This window comes from Hemiscyllium ocellatum, chromosome 2 (assembly GCF_020745735.1).
Source record: "Hemiscyllium ocellatum isolate sHemOce1 chromosome 2, sHemOce1.pat.X.cur, whole genome shotgun sequence".
NCBI lineage: Eukaryota > Metazoa > Chordata > Chondrichthyes > Orectolobiformes > Hemiscylliidae > Hemiscyllium > Hemiscyllium ocellatum.
Window position 1 is genome coordinate 107,267,155 of NC_083402.1, and position 23,242 is coordinate 107,290,396.

A 23,242-nucleotide genomic window follows, 5' to 3' on the forward strand; every position below is an offset into this window, starting at 1 on the left:
TGTATTGACTGAATAGAAGATGGGCTGACTGGCAAAAGGCAGAGAATAGGAATGAAGAGGTCTTTTTCAGTATGACAGATAGTTACTAGTGAAGTTCTTCAGGGGTCCGCACTGGGACCACTGCTATTCATGTTATACACTGATGATCTGGATGAAGGAACTGAGTGTTGTTGCTAAGTTTGCAACTGACACAAAGATAGGTGAAAGGATTTGCACAGGTGAAGAGAGTAGATGAAGAAGTGGCAGATTGAATACTACGTGGGAAAGTGTTAGATTATGCACTTTGGTAGGAAGAACAGAGAAGTAGACTATTTTCTAAATGGGGAAAGGCTTCAGAAATCTGAAGCACAAAAAGACTTGGGAGTTCTAATTTCGGATGCTCTTAAAGTTAACATGCAGATTCAGCTAGCAATTAGGATTGCAAATGCAATGTTTGCATTCATCTCAGAGGGCTAGATGCAAGAGCAGAACTGTACTGCAGATGCTATACATGGCACTGGTTAGTCCGCATTTCAAATATCATGAGCAGTTCTGATCCCCAAGTACTCCACAATCTCATCCAACATGGATGTGTTGGCATTGAAGAGGAGGTTTACAAGAATGATTCTGGGATGAAAGGCTTGACATATGAGAAGATTGAAGTGTCTGGGTCTGCACTTGATTGGAGTTTAGAAGAATTAGAGGGATTCAATGAAACTTACAGAATGCTGAGAAGTCCAGATAGAGTGGATGCGGAGATGATGTTTCCACTAATACGAGACTCGGACCCTTAGGGCACAGCCTCAGAATGACGGGATGACCGTTTAGAACCGAAAGGAGAAGGAATTTCTTCATTCAGTGGATGGTTAATCTGTGGAATCATTGCTGCAGAGGGCTATGAAGGCCAAGTCATTGTGTATATTTAAAACAGATATACAGAGGAACCTCGATTATCTGAATACCAATTATCCGAAGGAGGTCTCGAGGTGCCAACAGAAAACATGTTTCCAACAGTGCACGCACCTTTTGTTTACTGTTATTAAACAGGCAGTATCTCCAAATGACTGACCTCCTGCTCTCTCTCTCTCTCTCCCCCAACACTTTCCCTGGAGTTCTACAGAGAGGTGTACCCTAAACCACCATCCCCAGATAATCTCTCCAATATTGTCCTGTACAGGGAAAACGTGGAACCTGTCAAAAGGTTGCAGAAAAATGTTGTGTGTGTGCGCGTATGCACGCGATCTATTTGGAGACTTACCACACAAAGGCACCTGCAGCAGTCTTGTTGTTAGTGTACAGTCTGGCTGCCCCAGAAAGGGCGCGGGGTGGGACAGGGGGGCGATGTTGGATGGGGTTGGGAGCGGTGTTGGGCTGTGGGGGGGGGGGGTTGCATGTGGGGGGCGGGGGTGGTGTTGGGAATGGAGTCTTGCATGCTATGTGCTGCTGTTAGCCTCCTGAACAGGGAGCAGACTTTTAAAAGTCCAGACCCCAGAGGAAAGGCATTTAATTGATTAAGTAAATAATCGATTATCTGAACAAAATAGTGTCTGCCCATCTCATTCAGATAATTGAGGTTCCCTGTATATAGATTTGTGTTTTGTAAGGAGATCAAGGGTTACAGGGAGAAGCCAGGAGAATGGAGTTGAGGAACATATTGGCTATGACTGAATGGCACAAAAGACCCAATGCACTGAATGGCCTAATTCTGCTCCTGTATCTTATGGTCTTAAATTCTAGAATTACGTCCATAAATCTCTCTGCCTCTTTATATCTCATTCTACCTTGAAGACACTGCCCAAGATCCATGACATTAAGCTCTAATATTTTCCAGCTGAGCCAGTATTAAATCTAGTTCAATAATACTCCTTTATAAAGGCTTAGTATGCTCTACTATAATAATGGTAAATAAAAATGGATGTTTGATGACCGGCATTGACATGATGGCTGAAGGGCCTCCTTCCACACTGTAAAAGCTCTATGACTCTAAATATTGTTGTGTAGATAGAAGAGGTAATAAGTTTAAACTAGTATTCCCCAATACCTCAATATCTAAAACTACCTGCTAAGTGTGTGTGTGTGTGTGTGTGTGTGTGTGTGTGTGTGTATATATGTGTGTGTGTATGTGTGTGTGTGTGTGTGTGTGTGTGGGTGGTGCGTGTGGTGCGTGTGTGTGGAGGCGGGGGGAGGGGAGAGAACCGCATGGAATAACAGAGAAAAGGGGGCTAAGGACAAACGCCTACTGTACTCTAGCTGACACTATATGTCTATCACGCTTTGATTAATGTGGAGTCAGTGTTGCGATAAGTGAAGAAGTGCTTTTAGAATTTGTGAGAAATGACAAATTCCACCTTGGAATTCAGTCAACTGCAGTACAGAATACTGGTGACTGCTGCTGAATCCAAAAGAGCAGAGATAAAACTGCACTCATTCCAAATTAGAGACACTGCTTCCGAACAACACTTCTGTAATGACAGAGTGGCACAGCTGCGTCAGTCTGATTCCTTATGGAATCCTTAAGGGTACCATGTGAACTGAGTAAAGTTCACTCATAAAGCCTAGGACCATGATCGCTGGTGAAATCCCATAAAAAGCACTGGCTAAAATAGTGAGATTATTTAAAAAGATGTTGATGGTGTGAAACAGAATTGGATCAGTCAGCAATTAAAGCTCCTGCCTAATTTCCCTTTTCATTGTATCAGTCACAACAAACTAGGTCTTACAGCTATTTAAGATTGCTGCATGGTGAAAATCTCCCTGGCTTCGGTGTTATAAACATTGGATTTAATAATGCACCAGCTTCTTTTAGCTCTCCAGTTAGTACAGTTCAGTCTTCAACTAGGACAGCTTGCATTCTATCCGGTGTAGAAAGACAGTTTTTTTCAGTAGAGTGGCTTCATTAGAATTTAGCTCTTATCCAATTCCAGGTGACCAATGTATGAGATGTGCCCAGAATGAGAGCAATAGGATGCAGGAAGCTTGGTTGAAATCAGTCATTAACCTGATCTTAAAAGGCAACTTTGAGATCAAGGTTTTGCAAAGAACTGCAATAAACCAGACTCTGGGTAAGGCAGCTTAACGGTCAGTACTCCAAATCAGCTGATAACAATGCAACCCATTTGTTCTGAGCCACAAGTAGCAGAATCATACAAAATTTAAATTAAGATATTTTGAACTTTTCCTCACAAGTGGAATCCACTATAAACAGATACAGTGTACACAGATTTCCCCTTATCCTAAACAGCATTGCATCCAGGACAAGGAACAGAGCAACCTACGAAATTTTACTGAGATGTGAAAATATCCATCATCTCAAAAGATTTAATGCATGTACCATAGGCAATGTTTCAGTGACAAGATGTTAAACACAACGATTATTGTAGCAGCATCAGATCTCAGATCTCCATTACTGCCTCACAATGACAAAATTGGTGAATGTTTCCAGGCATTCATAGAATCATCAAATCCCTGCAGTGCAGAAATAAGCTATTTGACCCACTGAGTCTGCACTGACCTCTGAACAGCATCCCACTCAGACCCGGTCCCCTCTTCTATCTCCGTAACCCTGCATTTATCATGGCTAACCCACTTAGCTTACATATCCCTGGACATGTCAGACAATTCAGCATAGCCAATCCACCTAACATATGCATCTTTGGACTGTATTGATCATCAAGGAAGCTGCAACTGAAGAGTGATCTTTGACACAATTGTTGCATTGTACTGCTTTTATTAGGTAACATTAATATGGAACATTTGTTTAACAGGAACCCCTAGAAATTGTCATTTTTAGGAAGTAATGTTCTCATTTCCTCCCAGAAAGCTCATCTTTGTGGAAGCTCCCTCCTCAGGTGTGCCAATATATTTAAGCAACTTTTCCTGGCCTATGATTGTTAAAATGACAAAGTTCTTGATCCTTTTATAAAATTCAATCTTAAACCAGAAAGATCGCGATTTGCTAATAATGGTGGGGGCAGAATTGTACTGAAGAATAGTAATTCTGTCTTGTGCTTCTGTGCGTAAAGTTGTCAAATGTGAAATATCTGGAAGACTTCACAAGCATTAAACGTTTATTTTCTTCTTTAAAAACAAGACTGAATTAGTAAAATGTCATGGTGTAATAGATGGTTGTGTTCTTCCTACAAACTGAACATAGAATAGAATCATTGGAGTGACATGGTGGCCCAGAGGTTAGCACTGCTGCCTCACAGCACCAGTGATCCAGGTTCGATTCCACTTTCTGGTAACTGTCTATGTGGTGTTTGCATATTTTCTCTATACCTGCATGGATTTCTGCCAAATGGTCCAGTTTTCTCCCACAGGGCAAAGATGTGCAGGTTAGGTGGACTGACCATGGCCTTAGGGTTACAGGGATAGAGAGTAGGGGAAGGTCTGGAGGAGTGCTCTTTGGAGGGTTGCTGTGGACTTATTGGGCCAAATGACCCACTTCCACACTGCAGGGTTTCTATGATTCTATGACTGAATTTGTACTTACAGGTTCTACTTCTCATGAATTTAAAATTTCTGAATCTTATGGCTAAATTAAAATTAACAATGAATATTATGCTGAGAAGTGAAAAATAAACAAATGAATGCTACTGCATACCTGAACTCTGAACTTCCACATTGTGCCAACAGGAGTGCCAGGTATGGGACCATAATGGTTGGAAGGAACTATTGTGCATTCCTTTGTGCGACCAACACAGGCCATACCCTGAATGACAACATAGATCGATGAAAGGTATATTAGTAGCCCAAGTGACACTTACAAAAAGCAGGGAGAAAGTGAGGACTGCAGATGCTAGAGATCAGAGTCGAAGAGTGTGGTGCTGGAGAAGCATGGCCGGTTGGGCAGCATCTGAGGAGCAGGACAATCGACTTTTCGGGCATAAGCCCTTCATCAGGAATGAGGATTGTGGGCCAAGGAGACTGAGAGGCAAATGGGAGGGTGTGGGCTTGGGGGGAGGTGGCTGAGAATTCGATAGGTAGATGAAGGTGTGGGTGAAAGTGATAGGTCGGAGAGGAGGATGGAGCAGATAGGTGGGAAGGAAGATGGACAAGTAGGACCATTCAAGAGGCTGGTGCCAAGTTGGAAGGTTGGAACTGGGATGAAGTGGGGGCAGGGGAAATGGGGAAACTGGTGAAATCCACATTGCTCTCGTGAGGTTGGAGGATCCTAAGGCAGAAGATGAGGCTCTCTTCCTTCAGGCATTGGGTGGTTAGGGTTTGGCGATAGAGGTGGCCGAGCACCTGCATGCCCTTGGCGGAATGGAAGGGTGAGTTAAAATGTTCAGGCACAGGGAAGTGGGGTTGGTTGGTGTGAGTGTCCCAGAGATGTTCTCTGAAACGATCCGCAAATTGCCGAACTGTTTCCCCAAAGTAGAGACCACATCGGGTGCAACGGATACAGTATGGAAGTACAGGCAAATTTCTGTCAGATGTGGAAGGATCATTTGGGACCTTGGATGGAGGTCAGGGGGAGGACAGAAATGGCGGAGGATGATGCAATGCACCTCTGCCATTTCTGCCACCTATAAGCCGACTCCATCACTAGAGACATATTTTGCTCCCCACCTCTATCTGCGCTTTGGAGAGACCATTCCCTCCGTGACTCACTTGTCAGGTCCACGCCCCCACCAACCCACCTTCCCCTCCCCGCACCTTCCTTTGCTGTGCCCTCAACTCCGTCCAAGGCCCCACAGGATCCTTCCACATCCGACAGAAATTTGCCTGTACTTCCACATACATCATCTACTGTATCCACTGCACCTGATATAGTGCCCTCTACATTGGGAGACAGGATACAACTTATGGATCATTTCAGAGAACATCTCTGACACACCTGCACTAACCAACCCCACCGCCCTGTGGCTGAACACTTTAACTCCCATTCCCACTCTGCCAATGACATGTAGGTCCTGGGCCTCCTCCATTACCAAACCCTAACAACTGATGCCTGGAGGAAGAACACCTCATCATCTACCTTGGGGCCCTCCAATCACATGGGATCAATGTGGATTTCATCAGTTTCCTCATATCCCCGCTCCCCACCTTATCCCAGTCCCAACCACCCAAGTTGGCACTGCCCTCTTGAACAGTCCTACCTGTCCAGCTTCTTTCCCACCTATCTGCTCCACCTTCCTCTCCAACCTATCAATTTCACTCCACCTTCGTCTACCTATCACGTCCCCAGCTATTTCCCTCAAGCTCCATCTCCTCCCATTTATCTCCGAGCCCCCTTGGCCCACAAGCCTCATTCCTGATTGAGGGATTATGCCCAAAACGTCGATTCTCTTGCTCCTCAGATGCTGCCTCACCAGTTGTGCTTTTCCAGCACCACACTCTTTGACTTACAAACAGCAGCACAACTGAATGTGCATGCACTCAACTGAAATGGACAAATGTTCCATACCTTGCCCCAGTCTCTCTGACTTGCAGTGCTGGCAGATGGCATCTTGGCCTTCTTCTTACTTTGTTTCAGTTTTTCCCCTGCTCGCACAACTTCACTTGTATCATTCTTACAGGAGGGGCAATACCTACAAGTACACAATTTTCCAGGCTTTATTGAAATAATCCAAGTTCACAAATCACTTTTAAAACCAACGATTGATCCTAAACAATGAAATACAACACAACAGCGCAACTAAATACCGGACAGCGTTAATTCTCTTAAATTAACTCATGGTACAGTAAGCCTGATCAATATTTAACATCAAAAACAATGACATTGAAGATGCATAAAATCTTCATAAATAACTTATGAGACATTGTGCTTTCAAGTTCAATCATAAACTTCATTCCATTTTCCCAATGGTTTAATTTTCTTAAAGCCTTGATCAAAAATAGGGGAGAGATAAGCAACTTGTGTTTGGCCCGCTCTTGGAATTTGTTTGAGCAGTTATGTTTAAGAAAAGACTGACTTTTTCCAACCAGTTCTCTGGGTAGGCTAGTTCAGATTGGGACTTCAATGCAAATAACATTGTAGACATTTCCATGAATTAGGGATCAGGAATAGGCCACTTGGCACATTAGGCTACTCCACCGCTCAACAGATAACAGCACTGATTTACTAAGATTGCACTGCAGTCAACTCTACTGTATTTTGTGAAAGCTCAGACTTGAGCCAACTCACGATTGTCATTTGTAAGCAGTCCAAATGACCTTCCATCTAAAAAGCCTATTAGGAATCAACTGAAGGTTACCTGTCATCTTTTCATAAGGAGAATAGGTATAAGTGTGACTTCTCTTTATACAGACAGGCTGAAGTTAAAACCAACGTCAAAACTAACTGATTTGTCATGGAGTTGAACATGGGGGGAGGCACAACTAGGAAACTGGCACGTGTAGGCACAATAGAGGATAACTGTAGACTTCAAAATGATATAGATGGGCTGGTGGAGCAAGCAGGAAAGTGTTAAATGAAATTCAACTCTGATAATTGTAAGGTATTATATTTGGAACAGAATTAGGATTAGGTTAATTGTCATGTACTTACAAGTGCAGTGAAAAGTTTACAAAGTCGCCACTTTCGGCGCCATCTTAGGTACAGGATCGTAGGAATAAATTAGAAAAATAAAGAAATAAAAAGTTCAGCATTGCAGTTCGTGAGCAGACAACCCCAGTCCTCGCCTCCAGTCATGCTGAATGCACCTTATTCTTGCTGCTGCCTCGGGCTGCCTGTTCTCACCACCACAGATGCTGGGGTATCTCACTCATCTCATTGCTGATCTCCTCCATACCGCGCAAACCCACTCTCCACAGAAGGAAAGTAGATTAAATTAAGAATAAAAAAAGTAAAAACAGATGCAGCAGATGAGCTCTGGGTAAAAGCCCACACATTGTTGTGCTACACTGCTCTGCCATCTTGGAGTCCATCAAGGGAGCTCAAACAGTAGAAGGGAATACAGATGAAGTGAGAGATCTTGATGTGCGTGCTAACTGTACAGGTAGATTAGGTTGTAAAGGCGGCATGTGGAATGCTTTCCTTCATTGGCAGAAGTATAGAACACATGAGTAAGGATATAATGATGAAACTGTACAAGACACTGGTGGGGCCACATTTGTAGAATTGTGTGTAGTTCTGATCACCACATTAAAGGAAGGGTGAATTGGTTTGGAAACAATGCAAGAGAAGATTTATTGGAATATTGCCATGGCTGGAGAACTGTAGCTATGGAGGAGAGTTTGAAGATATTGGGGTTGTTTTCCTTGGAACAGAGAAATCTGTGAGGTGACATACTTGAGATGTACAGAATTGTGAGGGGTTGAGGTAAAGTAGACAGGAAGAGCTGGTTTCCCTTAGCAGACGGTTTAAAAACCAGGGGTCATCAATTCAAGCCTAGTGGCAAAAGAATGAGAGGGGGCATGAGGAAAAGCGTTTTTACACAGAAGGTGGGGGCCTGCCTGGAATTTGCTGCCTGAGTTGGTGATGGACACAGAGACCCTGGTCAATGTTTTGTGATAGGAGTCTGGAATTGGGATGGAGCAGTGTTGAAAACAGTCAGTCTCTCTAAGACTATGTGGGAAAGTGGTCTAAATACTCCAAGAATAATTGTTTCCATTTATAAATTCACAAGAGGAGGCTATGCTAGAAGAAGCAACAGTAAATTCCCTTTTTAGAACAAAATGTGTTGGTAATGGATGCTGCACATATTCAAATTGAGAAATGATTAACAGAAGATTCTAGAAATACAGATTAATTCAAGTCAGAGCAATGAGAGCTATATTTCAGCTATAATGGTTTGCTAGGCTAGAAACTGAAAGACAAACAAATACTGTAGTAGATATAGGAGTAAACAGATTGGAAACAATATGTTAGTAGAGGAACATTAGCAGAGGTAACATGATAAAACTAAAGTATGCAGAAATACTTAGGAAAATAAAAAAGAAGTCAAGCAATAGATACACACAAAGGCAAAGGAAAGAAAATGGAGATTTGGAGAATTAGAAAATCCCACAACTGTAGAATGTTAGAGATGAAAAACAGGAAGTTATTGCAAATACATAGGCAAGAATAAGTTCAGCCAGGAGTAGAAGGTTGGGGGGCCAGAAATCACACTGGCAAGGGAACTGTGAAAGGGAGACAGATGGTTGAAAAACAACAATTTCAAATTGTCTGATAGTAGAAGACATTATAAGAATTACAGACAGAAACAAGCACACAGGAGGTGAGATAAGTAATAGTCAATATCCACTGGTTGTCCACCTCCTCAAGTGTGAGAATTTTAAAATCCTTTGTCACCATTTTGTCCATAACATTATGTTACCCTCTAGATTCGTAAATCCTCTACATTGCCCATGGCACTTTGTGCACTACCCTCTTCCGACACTAGTCGATAACGTACCTCCCTTTCTCTGTCCTACCAGTTTGTTCAGCCTTCAGTCTGTGTGCCTCTGCATTCAGGAATCTCTCTTTCATTTATAAAATTTTCATCTTCTATTACCATAGCTTACTTTGGCTCTTAATTCTGGTGCATCTTTATCTTCTTGTCACTCTGACCATGAGTCATGGTGAATTTCCTCTTTAGTCATATACAAGTAAAATTCAGAGACACTAATGGTATAAGTGCTGTCATTATAGCTGTAACTACAATTTACTTGCAGATCTTATTAGTACAGAAAAATCTGCTCGAGAGAAATCTGCACAATACAACTGGTCGAAACACACTCAGAAATTGTGGTTTTAGTTAAAATCAGAGTCAGACCTAAATCGTCACTGGTGATGACGAATGAGTCCTAAAGAGTCTCCTGTTCTTCCCTTCCATCATCCCTCAATAAATAAATAAAAAAATTACCAGTCCTCATCATCTGGTATCTTGCTGAGGGGTGGGTTCAAGCAGTATATGTGATACGCCATATTACACTCATCACACAGCAGCTGCATATCCGGATCCTGCTTTCCACCACATAATCGACAGGCGCAAAATCTGCATTCTTTCTCTGGATCCGCCTTGCAGTATTTACATTCAGGGCCACTCTTCCCTGGAGAGGGGGAGGGGGAGAAAAAGGATATGGGAACAAAAACAATTTCTCGAATCAAACACCATCCACAGGGGTGACTGAATGCTTTGTTTAATTCTCCCCGTGCAGGAATAGCCACATACTCTTAAATTGTCCATCAGCTAGTGTTATTGGATCGGCTCCAGGTCCCTCAATCTTGTATATTTCATCCAAAAATGGTATCTTGCAGTCACCTATCATATCTAATGGGCCACTGTAAAACAGAAATAAAGCCATAAGTTGGCTGAGACATTCAAAATTCACTCAGGACTTCTAGAAAAGCCCTCAGACATGTAAAAACGAACACATTTCATCCATGCACGCAATTAATCATCATTGCAGTTTTCTCATCTGTACCAATTCCATCACAGTCTGAAGATAAACGTTAAAAGTTAAAAAGTATTCCTCTTCAAAGCTAACAATAAAAAATTCCCATTTATGCAAATGCACTTAAAGGTATTGCCTCTCAAAGTAATTCTTCCCTCGCAAAATTTAAAAATTTCAAAAAGGTTACCTGTCTGACATTGCTATTCACAATATCCCCTATTACAGTGTCTACTCCAAATGACCACATTATGCCAAATGAGGTAGTCCTGATCAAAGCTTCCAATGCAGAGGCCAGATGAAAATTCTGAATTTACAGAATGAAATCCTGAATGATACATTGCTGTACACAAGTGCGCTATTCTGTCACAACTTAATAAATCTCTCAAACCATTAATTCAAAAATGCCAGAAACTGGTTAACTCTTAGATTTATTTATTTATTTTAAAATCACTGTATATCATTTAGCTAGGTAAAAAGACTACAAATGCTGTCACCTTCAACGATAATGAGTGGATCGTACAAACATAATAATCAGGAGCAAAAATAGGCCAACTGTAGACCTTGGAGAAACCTTTGGGAAGAGCTGACAACTGGGGAGTAGCTAAGTGGCTCATTTTTTTTTGTAAATCTTCAACAGTGTGTATGGAACATGATAGCAATTACAGAGATGTGACTCAGGGATGGACAGGACTGGTAGCATAATGTTCCAGGGTATAAGTGTTATAGGAAGGGTAGAAAGGGGGCAAGCGAGGAGACGGAGTAATGTTTCTGATTAGGGATAACATTACGACTGCACTTGGAGAGGATATTCCTGGGAATACATCCAGGGAAGTTATTTGGGTGGAACTAGGAAATAAGAAAGGGATGATTGTACTGCAGACCCCCCCCCCAATAGTCAGCAAGAAATTCAGAAACAAATTTCGAAGATGATCTCAATTATCTCTAAGAATAGTAGGATGGTAATGGCAGGGGTGTTTAACTTACCCATGCACAAAGCCTTAGGACAGCCTGAGCATTAGGGGTTGGATGAAGAGGAATTTGTTGAATGTGTCCAAGAAAACTTTGATTCAGTATGTGGATGTACATACTAAAGATGGTGCTAAACTTGACTACTCTTGGGAAATAAGGCAGGGTATGTGGTGAGAGGGGAGCAGTATGGGGATCAAGTGACTATAATGTTATTAGCTTTTAAATAGTGATGGAAAAGGATAGACCGGATCTAAACGTTAAAGTTCTGAATTGGAGGAAGGCCAATTTAGACTGCATTAGGCAAATTGATTTGGGCGGGACGGGGAAAGAGGGGGAAATGTTCGAAGGTAAAGGGAAAGCATTCAAAACTGCAATGGAGAGTCTAGAGACTGCATGTTCATGTTAGGGTAAAGGACAAGGCTTTGTATGGAACGCGGAATGACTAGAGAAATCGAGGTTTAGGTCAAGAAAAAGAAGACAGGCTATGAATCCCGAGAAGAGAAAAAAGGTAGTAGGAGGTATACTTAAGAGGGAGATCAGGCAAAAAGGGGACATGAGATAGCTTTGGCAAATACAGTTAAGGAGAATCTAAACTGATTCTCCAAATATATCAAGGACAAAAGAGTAACTAGGGAGAGAATAGGGCCCTTAAAAGATAATCAAGGCTGCCTATGTCTGGAACTGCAGGGGAGGGGAGAAATGCTAAACGAGTATTTTGCATCTGTATTTAATGTGGAGAAGGATATAGAAGATATAGAACATGGGGAAATAAATAACAACATCTTGAAACATGTCCATATTGCAGTGGAAGAGGTGCTGCCAATCTTAAAATGCACAAAGGTGAATAAATCCCCAGGACCTGATCAGGTGTACCCTAGAACTTGGAGAGGCTGGGCAAGTGATTGCTGGACCCCTTGCTGAGATACTTGTATCATCGATAGTCACAGGTGAGGTGCCTGAAGACTGGAGGTTGGCTAATGTGGTGCCACAGTTTAAGAAAGATGATAAGGAAAAACCAGGGAACTGTAGACCAGTGAGCCTGACATCGGTGGTGGATAGTTGTCGGAGGGAGCCCTGATAGACAGGTTGTACATGAACTTGGAAAGACAAGGACCGATTAGGGATAGTCAACATGGCTTTGTGCATGGGAAATTGTGAATCACTAACTTAATTAAGTTTTTTGAAGAAGTAGCAAAGAGCAGAGGCAGAGCAGTGAATGTGACTGGACTTCAGTAAGACATTCGACAAGGTTCCTCATGGTAGACTGGTTAGCAAGGGTGCGATCACATGGAATCTAGGGAAAACTAGCCATTTGGATACAAAACTGGCTCAAAGGTAAAAGACAGAGTGGTGGTGGAGAGTTGCTTTTCAGACTGGAGGCCTGTGACCAGTGGTGTGTCACAAGGATTGGTGCTGGGTCCATTCCTTTTTGTCATTTATATAAATGATTTGGATGTGAACATAGCAGATTTGTTCATAGCAAGTTTGCAGGTGACACCAAAATTGGAGGTGTGGTGGACAGCAAAGAAGACTATCTCAGCATACAACTGGATCTTGATTAGATGGGCCAATGGGCCGACACGTGGCAGATAGTGTTTAATTTACATAAATATGAGTGCGATGTTTTGAAAAGGCAAATCAGGGAAAGACTTATGCGCTTAATGACAAACCCTGGGGAGTGTTGCTGAACAGAGCGCCCTTGGGAGTGCAGGTTCCTTGAAAGTGGAGTCACATCTATAGGGAGAGGCTGAATAGGTGGGGCTGTTTCCCTGGACCACAGAGGCTGAGGGGTGACCCAGTGGAGATTTATACAACCATGGATAGGGCAAATAGTCTTTTCCCTAGAATGGGGAAGTCCAGAGCTAGAGGGCTTAGGTTTAGGGTGGGGGGGAAAGATTTAAAAGGGACTGAAGAGCAACTTTTTCATACAGAGGGTGGTGCATATATGGACTGAACGGTCACAAACAGTGGTGGAATTATAATATTTAAAAAGCAGTTGGATAGGTATATGAATATGAAGGGTTTAGAGGATTATAAGCTAAATGCTGGCAAAGATTTATTTAGGACGTTAGATCGGCATGGACGAGTTGGACCGAAGGATCTATTTCCGTGCAGTACATCTCTCTGACTAACTCTATAACATGTTACTACCTACACACCGTGTCCTTATTCTGTGTACTAATAATTCAGACTTCAGTGCAGATTAATTTTAATGCTTCAGCACAATTCCACTGACAACAGTTGGAGATCACAATGAAAGCAATCTTTCAAAACTCCTCAACATGGCTGTATGCTGTTCTCTTTCTTACCTGGTTATAGCTCACTTTAACTGCTCACCTTGACAATCCCTTCTCAACTCCTAAACTGGGAATGCTGGGAAGTTAGTGGATTATGCAGCTGTGCTATTGGGTCAACACGCCTCTACTAATTATAATCTATTTTAAGATTCAGCCTTCGTCATAATAAAAAAATTCAGTTATAATTATTTTATAAATTTATTTCAATTAAACTTCACAATTGCATTTTCATTCCTGAACAACTTTACACAAAGACAATTATGTAGACATTTCTAGCGCGTTGGTCTTCTTTTCAAGTTGACATCACACTGTTAAATTTGTTGCAAGTACATGGAAATTTAACAGTGACCAGTTGTTGGTAAAGTTGTCTTGAGATTGAGATCAACCCTAAAAATATTTTCTGTAATGGATGTATTTCCAGTGAAAGCACTCATCCCTGTATGCTCGGGTGCACCAATACATTATGACAATGATAAAGTCTACAATTATAGGGGTTTCAGACCTATGTTGACAACTAAACCATTGGAAACATATTCCAAACAAGTTATACTGGTATTAAATATTTAGTAACTTAGGATTATTCACTTCTATACAGTCAATATTTCTCCTTATTCACTTCTATACAGTCAATATTTCTTCCCTTGATAAAGTTTTGTTCATTTAATTCAATGTATTGATAATCTTGTATTAAAAATATATTTACAAACAGATTTTTGAATAAATCTTTGAAGAACATCACTATCTTCCACAGAAATCACCACAATATTATGGCAATTTTCTTTTGTTATGTTACAAAACAGATTGAGAGTTAAAAGAACTGTAACAATATCATACACATTAATGATTATTACTGACAAGAGGATCAAACAGCATGTAGCCAAAGTGTACAACTATACAGATGTTTGCATTCATCTAGCACAGCACCAATTTTGGTTTAAAAAAAACGGCAAAAAGATGGCAGGTCATCATTTTAAAAGTATAGTCAATGCAGCAACACTGCCCCAAATCAAAATCCTTCAGTCAGAAGTATCCAGTAGATAAGTGGGTGTCTCTAGCATCATGGATTCAATTTACTTCCCACGACATCAAGAACAGGTGAAGTCACTAGATCTTAAAAAAGCTATGAAATAGGAGAACATCCAGCAATAATATTGCAGAACATTTCCAGTGCTGCTGCAACACCAGGATCTACCCGACAATGTTGTACATTGACTAGAATCATCAGAAAAATGATGCAAGGGTTGTTAAAAATGCTATCAAACAGCACCTGCTTAGCACATTGCTAGCAAAGGCTACCTGTTCAGCAAGAACCTGCTCACTGACTGTCAGGGATTCATCAGGGATATTCAGTTCCTGGCCTCATTAGAGTCTTGGCTCAAACGTGGATGAGAGAGATGAATGCCAGAGAAGATGTGAAACTGACAACTATTAACACCAAGACTGTATTTGGCCAAGTGTGGCATGAAGAAGTCACAGCAAAACTGGAGTCAATGGGCATGTCTCTGCTGATTAGAGGCATACCTAGCACAAACGATAATGGTTGTGGTTATGGAGGTCAACCATCTCAGTCCCAGGAAATCTCTGTAGGAGGTCCTCAGGGGAGTATCCTGGGCCCAACCACCTTCAGCTGTTTCATGAATGACCTTCCTGTCGTTGTAAAGTGGTGAGCTCTCAAACATAATGCTTAATACCATTGATATCTCCTCTGATACTAAAGCAGCCGGTGTTCATATGCAGTTGGACCTGGATGCTGAAAAGTCACAAGCACCATACATAATGCATAAATGTGTGACAATATCCATTTCCATTTCTTAAGTGAGAATCTAACCATCCCTCCTGGACATCCAATGGCATTGCCATTGCTGAATTCCACACACTCAACAATCTGGGAGTTACCATTGGACTGGACTAGCCATGTACATACAGTGGCTACAAGAGCAAATAAGAGGCTTGAAGTTCTATAGGGAGTAACTCATTTCCTGACTCCCCAAAGACAGTCCACAACCTACAAGGCACAAGTCAGGGTATGATGGATTACTCCCCAATTGCCTGAATGGGTGCAACTCCAACAACACTCAAGAAGGTTGACACCATGCAAATTGCTTGATTAGCACCAGATCTACAAACATGCACTCTCTCTGCCACTGACACACAGCAGTAGCAGTGTATCCCATTTATAAGCTCCACTGCAGAGATTAACCAAAGTTCTTCCGACAGCACCTTTTAAACCCAGACCTCTACTACCTGGAAGAGCAAAAGCTGAAATGTATCAGAGCACCCAAGTCACACATCATCTTGACTTGAAAATATATCACCACCCTTTCACTATCACTGGGTCAAAATCCTGGAACTTTCTCCATAAAAGCACTATGGTTGCACATATTCCCCCTTCCCCCACGCTGAGTGATAAATTTCAATACTTAGTTGTCTGTGGATTATTCTTATGCAACCAATTGTTCTGTGCTATTAGTTCTATTCTGCATAACTTGGTACATCTGTTGTAATTCAAGTAGAAGAACAGCAACAAACGCCCTGCAGCCCATTTGCACCAACAAAACACAATGGTGTGTCATATTGCTCATGCTTTTCTCTTTCCAGTACTCTTCTTTGTCTTGATTTTATCCCCTTTCCCTCTCGGCGGTTAAAGTGACAAATATGCATTTTGAAAACACTTCCATGGTTACTAGAAGCTCTTCAGGGCCCTAGCCAGGCAGGTAAGCCACTCTTTGCACAGAGGCCTGGGTATCTGTTACTGGCAGACAGCACCACGAGAAGACATTTTGCTCAGATATCTATCAAATCACTGGATGGTACTGAGCACTGTGATACCGTGTTAACCCCTTCCCCAGCGACTTTTTTTTTTGGAGAAAACGTTTCATTTTCAGACATAGTTTTGTATTGCTTTTTTATAGTATTTTTAATGCTTGCACTCTCATCTGATGTATCCAAGCTTCTAATAGAAGGTTCATACTCATTTGTCATCTTCTGAGCTCGATATCTGGGCGTAATTTGTAAAAAAACAGAAAAAAACGAATGACAGTGTGTGACCAAAAGCGGTGCGTCGTCGCTTCTTGCAATGCCTGAGGTGGAAGAGACACAGCTACCAGACGTATGAGTCACTGAGTATACTCGTTTGTAGCTGACAAGGGCCCAGAAATGCCGAGAATTGACGTATAATCTCGTCTGTGGCTGTTTTTAAAATTATATGTTTTGGACGAGTTTACTCATCACACTCTGAAAAAGACAAATTGGGTGAAGACAAGTGAACTCCTCTTTGCTGGGTAAGGGGTTAATTACAGGGCTTTTGATCCGATCTTTCATATCAGCAAGATGGATGAATGAAAAAGGAGCATAGTGCTGAGTGTCATTTCAACTGAATAATTTCCAATGGGAATAGATAACAACGAATGTCAGGACAGTGCCGGCACCCAACACTAACTCCATAGATCTCTCACTTTTAACATGATAGCCAAGGTAAGAATACACTAAACTTGACATAAATTAATAATTTCTTTAGCTCATAGGGGAAATGGAAAATCTGATAAAGTTTACATTCTGCCTGTTTACGATGGCAGTGCTTAAGCATGGACATCATCATGCAGCTAATCATGATACAGACGTCTTGGAAAGCTTGCAGCCAACAATGTGGGTCTCAAATTAAAATGTTGCACTCTTTACAGTGATTACTTCAAGGGGGCTGGATTAACTGAGTACAGAAATCGTACTGCAACTATATAAAGTGCTGGTAAGACCACATCTTGACTGCTATAAACAGTCTTCCACCCCTAATTTAAGAAACAATACCATTTCACTGGAGGCAGTTCAGAGAAGGTTCACTTGGATAATTCCTGTTTTGTTTATTCTTTCATTCGCAGGATGAGGGCATTGCTGGCTAGACCAGCATTTATTGCCCATCCCATTCAAAGGCAGTTAAAAGTCAACTGCATTGGTGTGGGTCCAGTCACATGTAGGCCAGACTAGGTAAGGATGGCAATTTCCTTGCCTGAAGGACAATCGTGAACCCGATAGTTTTTCCAACAATCCACAATGAATTTATGGTCATCATTCAATTCTAAATTCCAGATGTTGATTGAATTCCAATTCCACCATCTGCCATGGCAGGGTTCGAACCATGGAGGAATCGTCTTATAGCAAAGACTAAACAGGTTGAGGCTCTACTCGTTGGAATTTAGAAGAATGAAAAGTGACCTCAACGAAACAAAGTATTCTTAAGGGATTCGACAGCATAAATGCTGAGAGGATATTTCTCCTCGTGGGAGCATCTATGATCTGACAGCACAGTCTCAGAACGAAGGGGTGCCAATGTAAGACTGAGGTGAGGAGGAATTTCTTCTCCAAGGGTTGTGTGTCTTTGGAACTCATTCCCACAGAAAGCTGTGGGGCAGAGTCATACAATCAGAGATGTACAGCATGGAAACAGACCCGTCGGTCCAACTTGTCCATGCCGACCAGATATACCAACCCAATCTAGTTCCATTTACCAGCACTTGGCCAATACCCCTCCAAACCCTTCCTATTCAAATATCCATCCAGATGCCTTTTAAATGTTGCAATTGTACTAGCCTCCACCACTTCCTCTAGCAGCTCATTCTATACATGCACTATCCTCTGTGTGAAAATGTTGCCCCTCAGGTCTCTTTTATATTTTTCCCCTCTAACCCTAAACCTATGCCCTCTAATTCTGGACTTCCCCCATTTCTGGGAAGAAACTTTGTCTATTCCTATCCATGCCCCTCATGATTTTATAAACCTCTATAAAGGTCATTCCCCCAGCCTCCGAAGCTCCAGGGAAAACAGCCCAAGCTATTCAACCTGTCCCTAAAGCTCAAATCCTCCAAACCTGGCAACATCCTTGTAAAACTTTCTGAACCCTTTCAAGTTTCACAACATTCTTCTGTTAGGAAGGAGACCAAAATTGCATGCAATATTCCAACAGTGGCCTAATCAATGTCCTGTATAGTGGCAACATGACCTCCCAACTCCTGCAATCAATACTCTGACCAATAAAGGAAAGCATACCAAATGCCTTCTTCACTATCCTATGCACCTGCGACTCCACTTTCAAGGAGCTATGAACCTGCACTCCAAAGTCTCTTCGTTCAGCAACACTCCCTACCATTAAGTAGAAATGTCCCGCTAAGATTTGCAGCACCTTGCATTTATCTAAATTAAACTGCATTTGCCATTCCTCAGCCGACTGGCCAATCTGATCAAGATCCTGTTGTAAAGGTAACCTTCTTCGCTGTCCACTGCACCTCCAATTTTGGTGTCATCTGCAAACTTACTAATTACATCTCTTATGCTCTATATACACGATGAAAAGTAGTGGACCCAGCACTAATCCTTATGGCACACCATTAGTCACCGGCCTCCAGTCTGAAAAACAACCCTCCACCACCACTGTCTGTCTGCCTTTAAGCCAGTTCTGCATCCAAATGGATAGTTCTCCCTGTATTCCATTAGATCAAATCTTGCCAACCAGTCTCCCATGGGGAACCTTGTCGACAGCCTTACTGAAGTCAATATAGATCACATCTACTGCTCTGCCCTCATCAATCCTCATTGTTAATTCTTCAACAAAATCAATCAAGTTTGTGAGACATGATTTCCCACACAAAGACATGTTGACTATTCCTAATCAAATACATGCCTTTCCAAATACATGTCCATCCTGTCCCTCAGGATTCCCTCCAACAACTTGCCCACCACCAAAGTCAGGCTCACCGGTTTATAGTTCCCTGGCTTACCCTTACCACCTTTGTTAAATAGTGGTACCACAGTAGCCAACCTCCAGTCTTCCAGTACCTCACCTGTGAACATTGATGATACAAATATCTCAGTGAGGGGCCCAGCAATCACGTCCCTAGCTCCGCACAGATTTCTAGGGTACACCTGATAAGGTCCTGGGGATTTATCCACTTTTATGCATTTCACGACATCCAGCACTTCGTCCTCTATAATAACGATATTTTTCAAGATGTCACCATCTATTTCCCTACATTCTATATCTTCCATGTATTTTTCCACAGTAAACATTGATGCAAAATACTCGTTCAGTATCTCCTGCAGCTCCACACAAAGGTCGCCTTGCTGATCTTTGACGGGCCCTATTCTCTCCCTAGTTACCGCTTTGTCTTTAATATATTTGTAAAAACCCTCTGGATTCTCCTTAACTCTATTTGCCAAAGCTATTTCATATCCCCTTTTTGCCCTGTTGATTTCCTTCTTAAATATACTCCTACTGCCTTTATACTCTAACGATTCACTTGATCTATCCTGTCCATACTTGACATATGCTTCCTTCTTTTTCTTAACCAAACCATTAATTTCTTTAGTCATCCAGCATTCCCTATACCTACCAGCCTTTCCTTTCACCCAACAGGAATATACTGTCTCTGGACTCTCATTATCTCATTTCTGAAGGCTTCCCATTTTCCAGCCGTCCCTTCACCTGCCCTGCCTTATTTCCCAAGAGTAGGTCAAGTTTTGCACCTTCTCTCGTAGGTACATCCACATACTGAAATAAGGAAATGTTCTTATACACTTAAAATTCCTCTCCAACTAATCCCTTAACACTATGGCAGTCCCAGTCTATGTTTGGAAAGTTAAAATCCCCTACCATAACCATCCTATTATTCTTACAGATAACAGAAATCTCCTTACACATTTCTTTCTCAATTCCCTCTATAATACAATCCCAATAAGGTGATCATCCCTTTCTTATTTCTCAGTTCCACTCAAATACCTTCCTTGGATGTATTTCTGGGAATATCCTCACTCAGTACAGCCTTAATGCTATCCCTTATCAAATACGCCATTCCCCCTCCTCTCATGCCTCCCTTTCTGTCCTTCCTGCAGCATTTATATTCTGGAACATGAAGTTACCAGTCATGTCCAACCCTGAGCCACGTTTCTGTAATTGCTATGATATCCCAGTCCCATTTTCCCAACCATGCTGAGTTCATCTGCCTTCCATGTTAAAATTCATTTATTTCAATGCAAGAAGCTCAAGTATTAGTCCTACCTTGTTCTCCTCTTTGTCCCTGCCTGCCCGGACTGTTTGGCATACTTCTTTTCTCAACTGCACCAGTCTCAGATTGATCTCTTTCCTCACTATCTCCCTGGGTCTGAAACCTCCCTCCCCACCCATTCCTAGTTTAAATCCTCCTGAGCAGCTCTAGCAAATCTCCCTGCCAGTATATTAGTCCCCTTCCGATTGAGATGCAATCCATCCTTTTTGTACAGGTCACTTTTACCCCAGAAGAGATTGCAATGATCCAATAATGCGCATCCTTCTCCCATACATTCATCTGGTCTATCCTCCCATTCCTACCCTCACTAACTCGTAGCATCGGGAGTAATCCGATATTACTACTTTTGAGGACCTCCTTTTTAAATTCCTGCCTAACTCTCTGTATGCTCCCTTCAGAATCTCAACCTTTTCACCTCCTATGTTATTGGCTCCATTGTGTATAGTGACGTCCTGCTGGGCCCTCTCCCCCTTCAGAACCCTCTGCACCCTAGAAGAGACATCCTTGATCCTGACACCAGGGAAGCAACACCATTCTGATTTTTCACTACTGGCAACAGAAATGTCCGTCTGTGCCTCGGACTAGACAGTCCTCTAACACAATTAATCTCTTGGAACCCGACATACCCCTCATTGCATTAGAGCCAGTCTCAATACCAGAAACTTGGCTGTTCGTGCTACATTCCCCTGAGAATCCATCACCACCGACAGATTCCAAAACAGCATACTTGCTTGAAATGAGGATAGCCACAGAAGATTCCTGCACTACCTGTCTACCTCTCTTACCTTTCCTGGAGTTAACCCATCTACGTGACTGTATCTGAGACTTTCCCCCTTTCCTATAACTGCCACCCATCATACCCCTTTGCTTTGGTAAATTCCTCATTGCCTCCAACTGTAGCTCCAACTGATCCATTTAACCTGATAGGATTTGCAACCAACGGCATTTATTGCAGATATAATCCACAGTAACTCGTAAACTCTCCCTAAACTCCCACATCCAACAAAAGCATATCACTCTACTTAAAGGCCATTTTTGCTTCTTCCAGTCTACAGACCCAGAAAATAGCCCTATCTGGTTCCTCTACAAAACACTGCTCCAGGCTATCTTAATACCTATGGCTTATATTTTTAAGTTTAATCAAGACACACAGCTCAATAAAACATATATTCAAGAAATAACCCACTCTACTCATTACTGCAGACTTACAGCAATGCCACACTTTAAACAATTTACTTATCTGTCTCTGTGCTGTGACCTCTCCTAAATAGGTTCCTCCAAGATCAGTTGTGAACTTCACTGTTTGCTAGTTTTCCAGACGCACTCTGATGTCCAGCAATACATGAATTCAACAGCAAAGGCATTAACTGAGCAGGTTCACTGCTGTCTGCCCTTGATTATCAGTAAAGTGACCAAAGGTGTCATCAACATAGTAGTTGTCCTGATCACTGACACCCAGTTTGGGTTCCATCAGGGACATTTAGCTCCTGACTTCATTACAGCCTTAATTCAACTGTGGACAATGGGCAGGCGATGGTGGGCGGGGTGCTGTTTTGGAATTTACCTGCACTTCACACATTTAGTTTACTGCATTTGCTGCTCACAATGTGGTCTCCTCTGCATTGTGGAAATAAAGTGTAGACTGGGTGACTTTCGCAGAACACCTACATACTGATAACAAGACCCTGAGCTTTCACTGGCCTGCCATTTCAACACACCACCCTGTCCCCTGGTCAACATCTCCATCTCAGGCTTACTGCAGTGCTCCAGCGATGCTCAGCATTTCATTTTCTGCTTGGGGACCCTGCAGCCTTCTGGACTCAATATCAAGTTCAAGTTATTTTCCTTGAGTATATTTAAGGCTGAACCAGATAGATTCTTGATCAGTAGGGAAAATGCGGGAAAATGGATGTGACGAATGTCAGATCAGTCATGATCCTATTGAATGGTAGGGCAAGCTCAAGAGACCAAATGGCCTACTTCTGAACCTATTTCTTATGGTTTTAGTAATGTAAAGGGGAAGCTTAAAACCAAAAGGCCAACACTGTTCCTCAACTGTTAACCCTGTAACCAGTTCCCGCATTATACTTCAAATAATACATTCTATGATCATGTACTTGAAATCCAAAGAATGTATTGGAAGTATAGTCGATTCAAATAAGCTCAAATCAGATCCAGTTGCAGTGCACTCCACACTCTTCCCATTGTGTAGGACTTCTCCAGTAAGCAAGGGACCTGAACATAAAATTCAAAACGTAAAAAAGGATCCAGTGATGAGGTTTAAATGCACAGTTGGCTCAGACTGCAATATTTCAACTGAAATCACCATTACGTCAAACAAGGTGCCTGCCATTGAGTATGATTGTCTGTACTTGCTGAAATAGGTCACAGGGCTATGATTTATAAATTGATGAGTGAAGAGATAATTGAATCATCAGAATCAACAACAGTAAAGAAGATTCACTCTCAGATTTTTGAGGAAATGAAGTAATATTTATATTTCTTCATTATTTCAATCCATATTTCCTATAAAGACAAGAGATCTGTGTGGCCCAGTCTTTAACCCTTGATAATTCTTGATATCAGTGTGTATCAAGACCAGATGATTTAAACTGACTTCTG

General features: G+C 41.9%; 1 protein-coding gene across 2 annotated transcripts in view; it reads right to left on the reverse strand.

Moving 5' to 3' along the window:
* The window catches only part of LOC132824474 (E3 ubiquitin-protein ligase UHRF1-like), a 177,086-nt gene that overhangs the window by 37,145 nt on the left and 116,699 nt on the right, over positions 1-23,242 (reverse strand). For both annotated transcript variants that reach the window (XM_060839043.1, XM_060839034.1), the window contains 4 exons: positions 10,080-10,189; positions 9,771-9,957; positions 6,389-6,512; positions 4,583-4,690 (listed from right to left, as the gene is read on the reverse strand). In XM_060839043.1, coding sequence (XP_060695026.1) covers positions 4,583-4,690; positions 6,389-6,512; positions 9,771-9,957; positions 10,080-10,189 — 529 coding nt within the window. The remainder of the gene's footprint in view (positions 1-4,582; positions 4,691-6,388; positions 6,513-9,770; positions 9,958-10,079; positions 10,190-23,242) is intronic.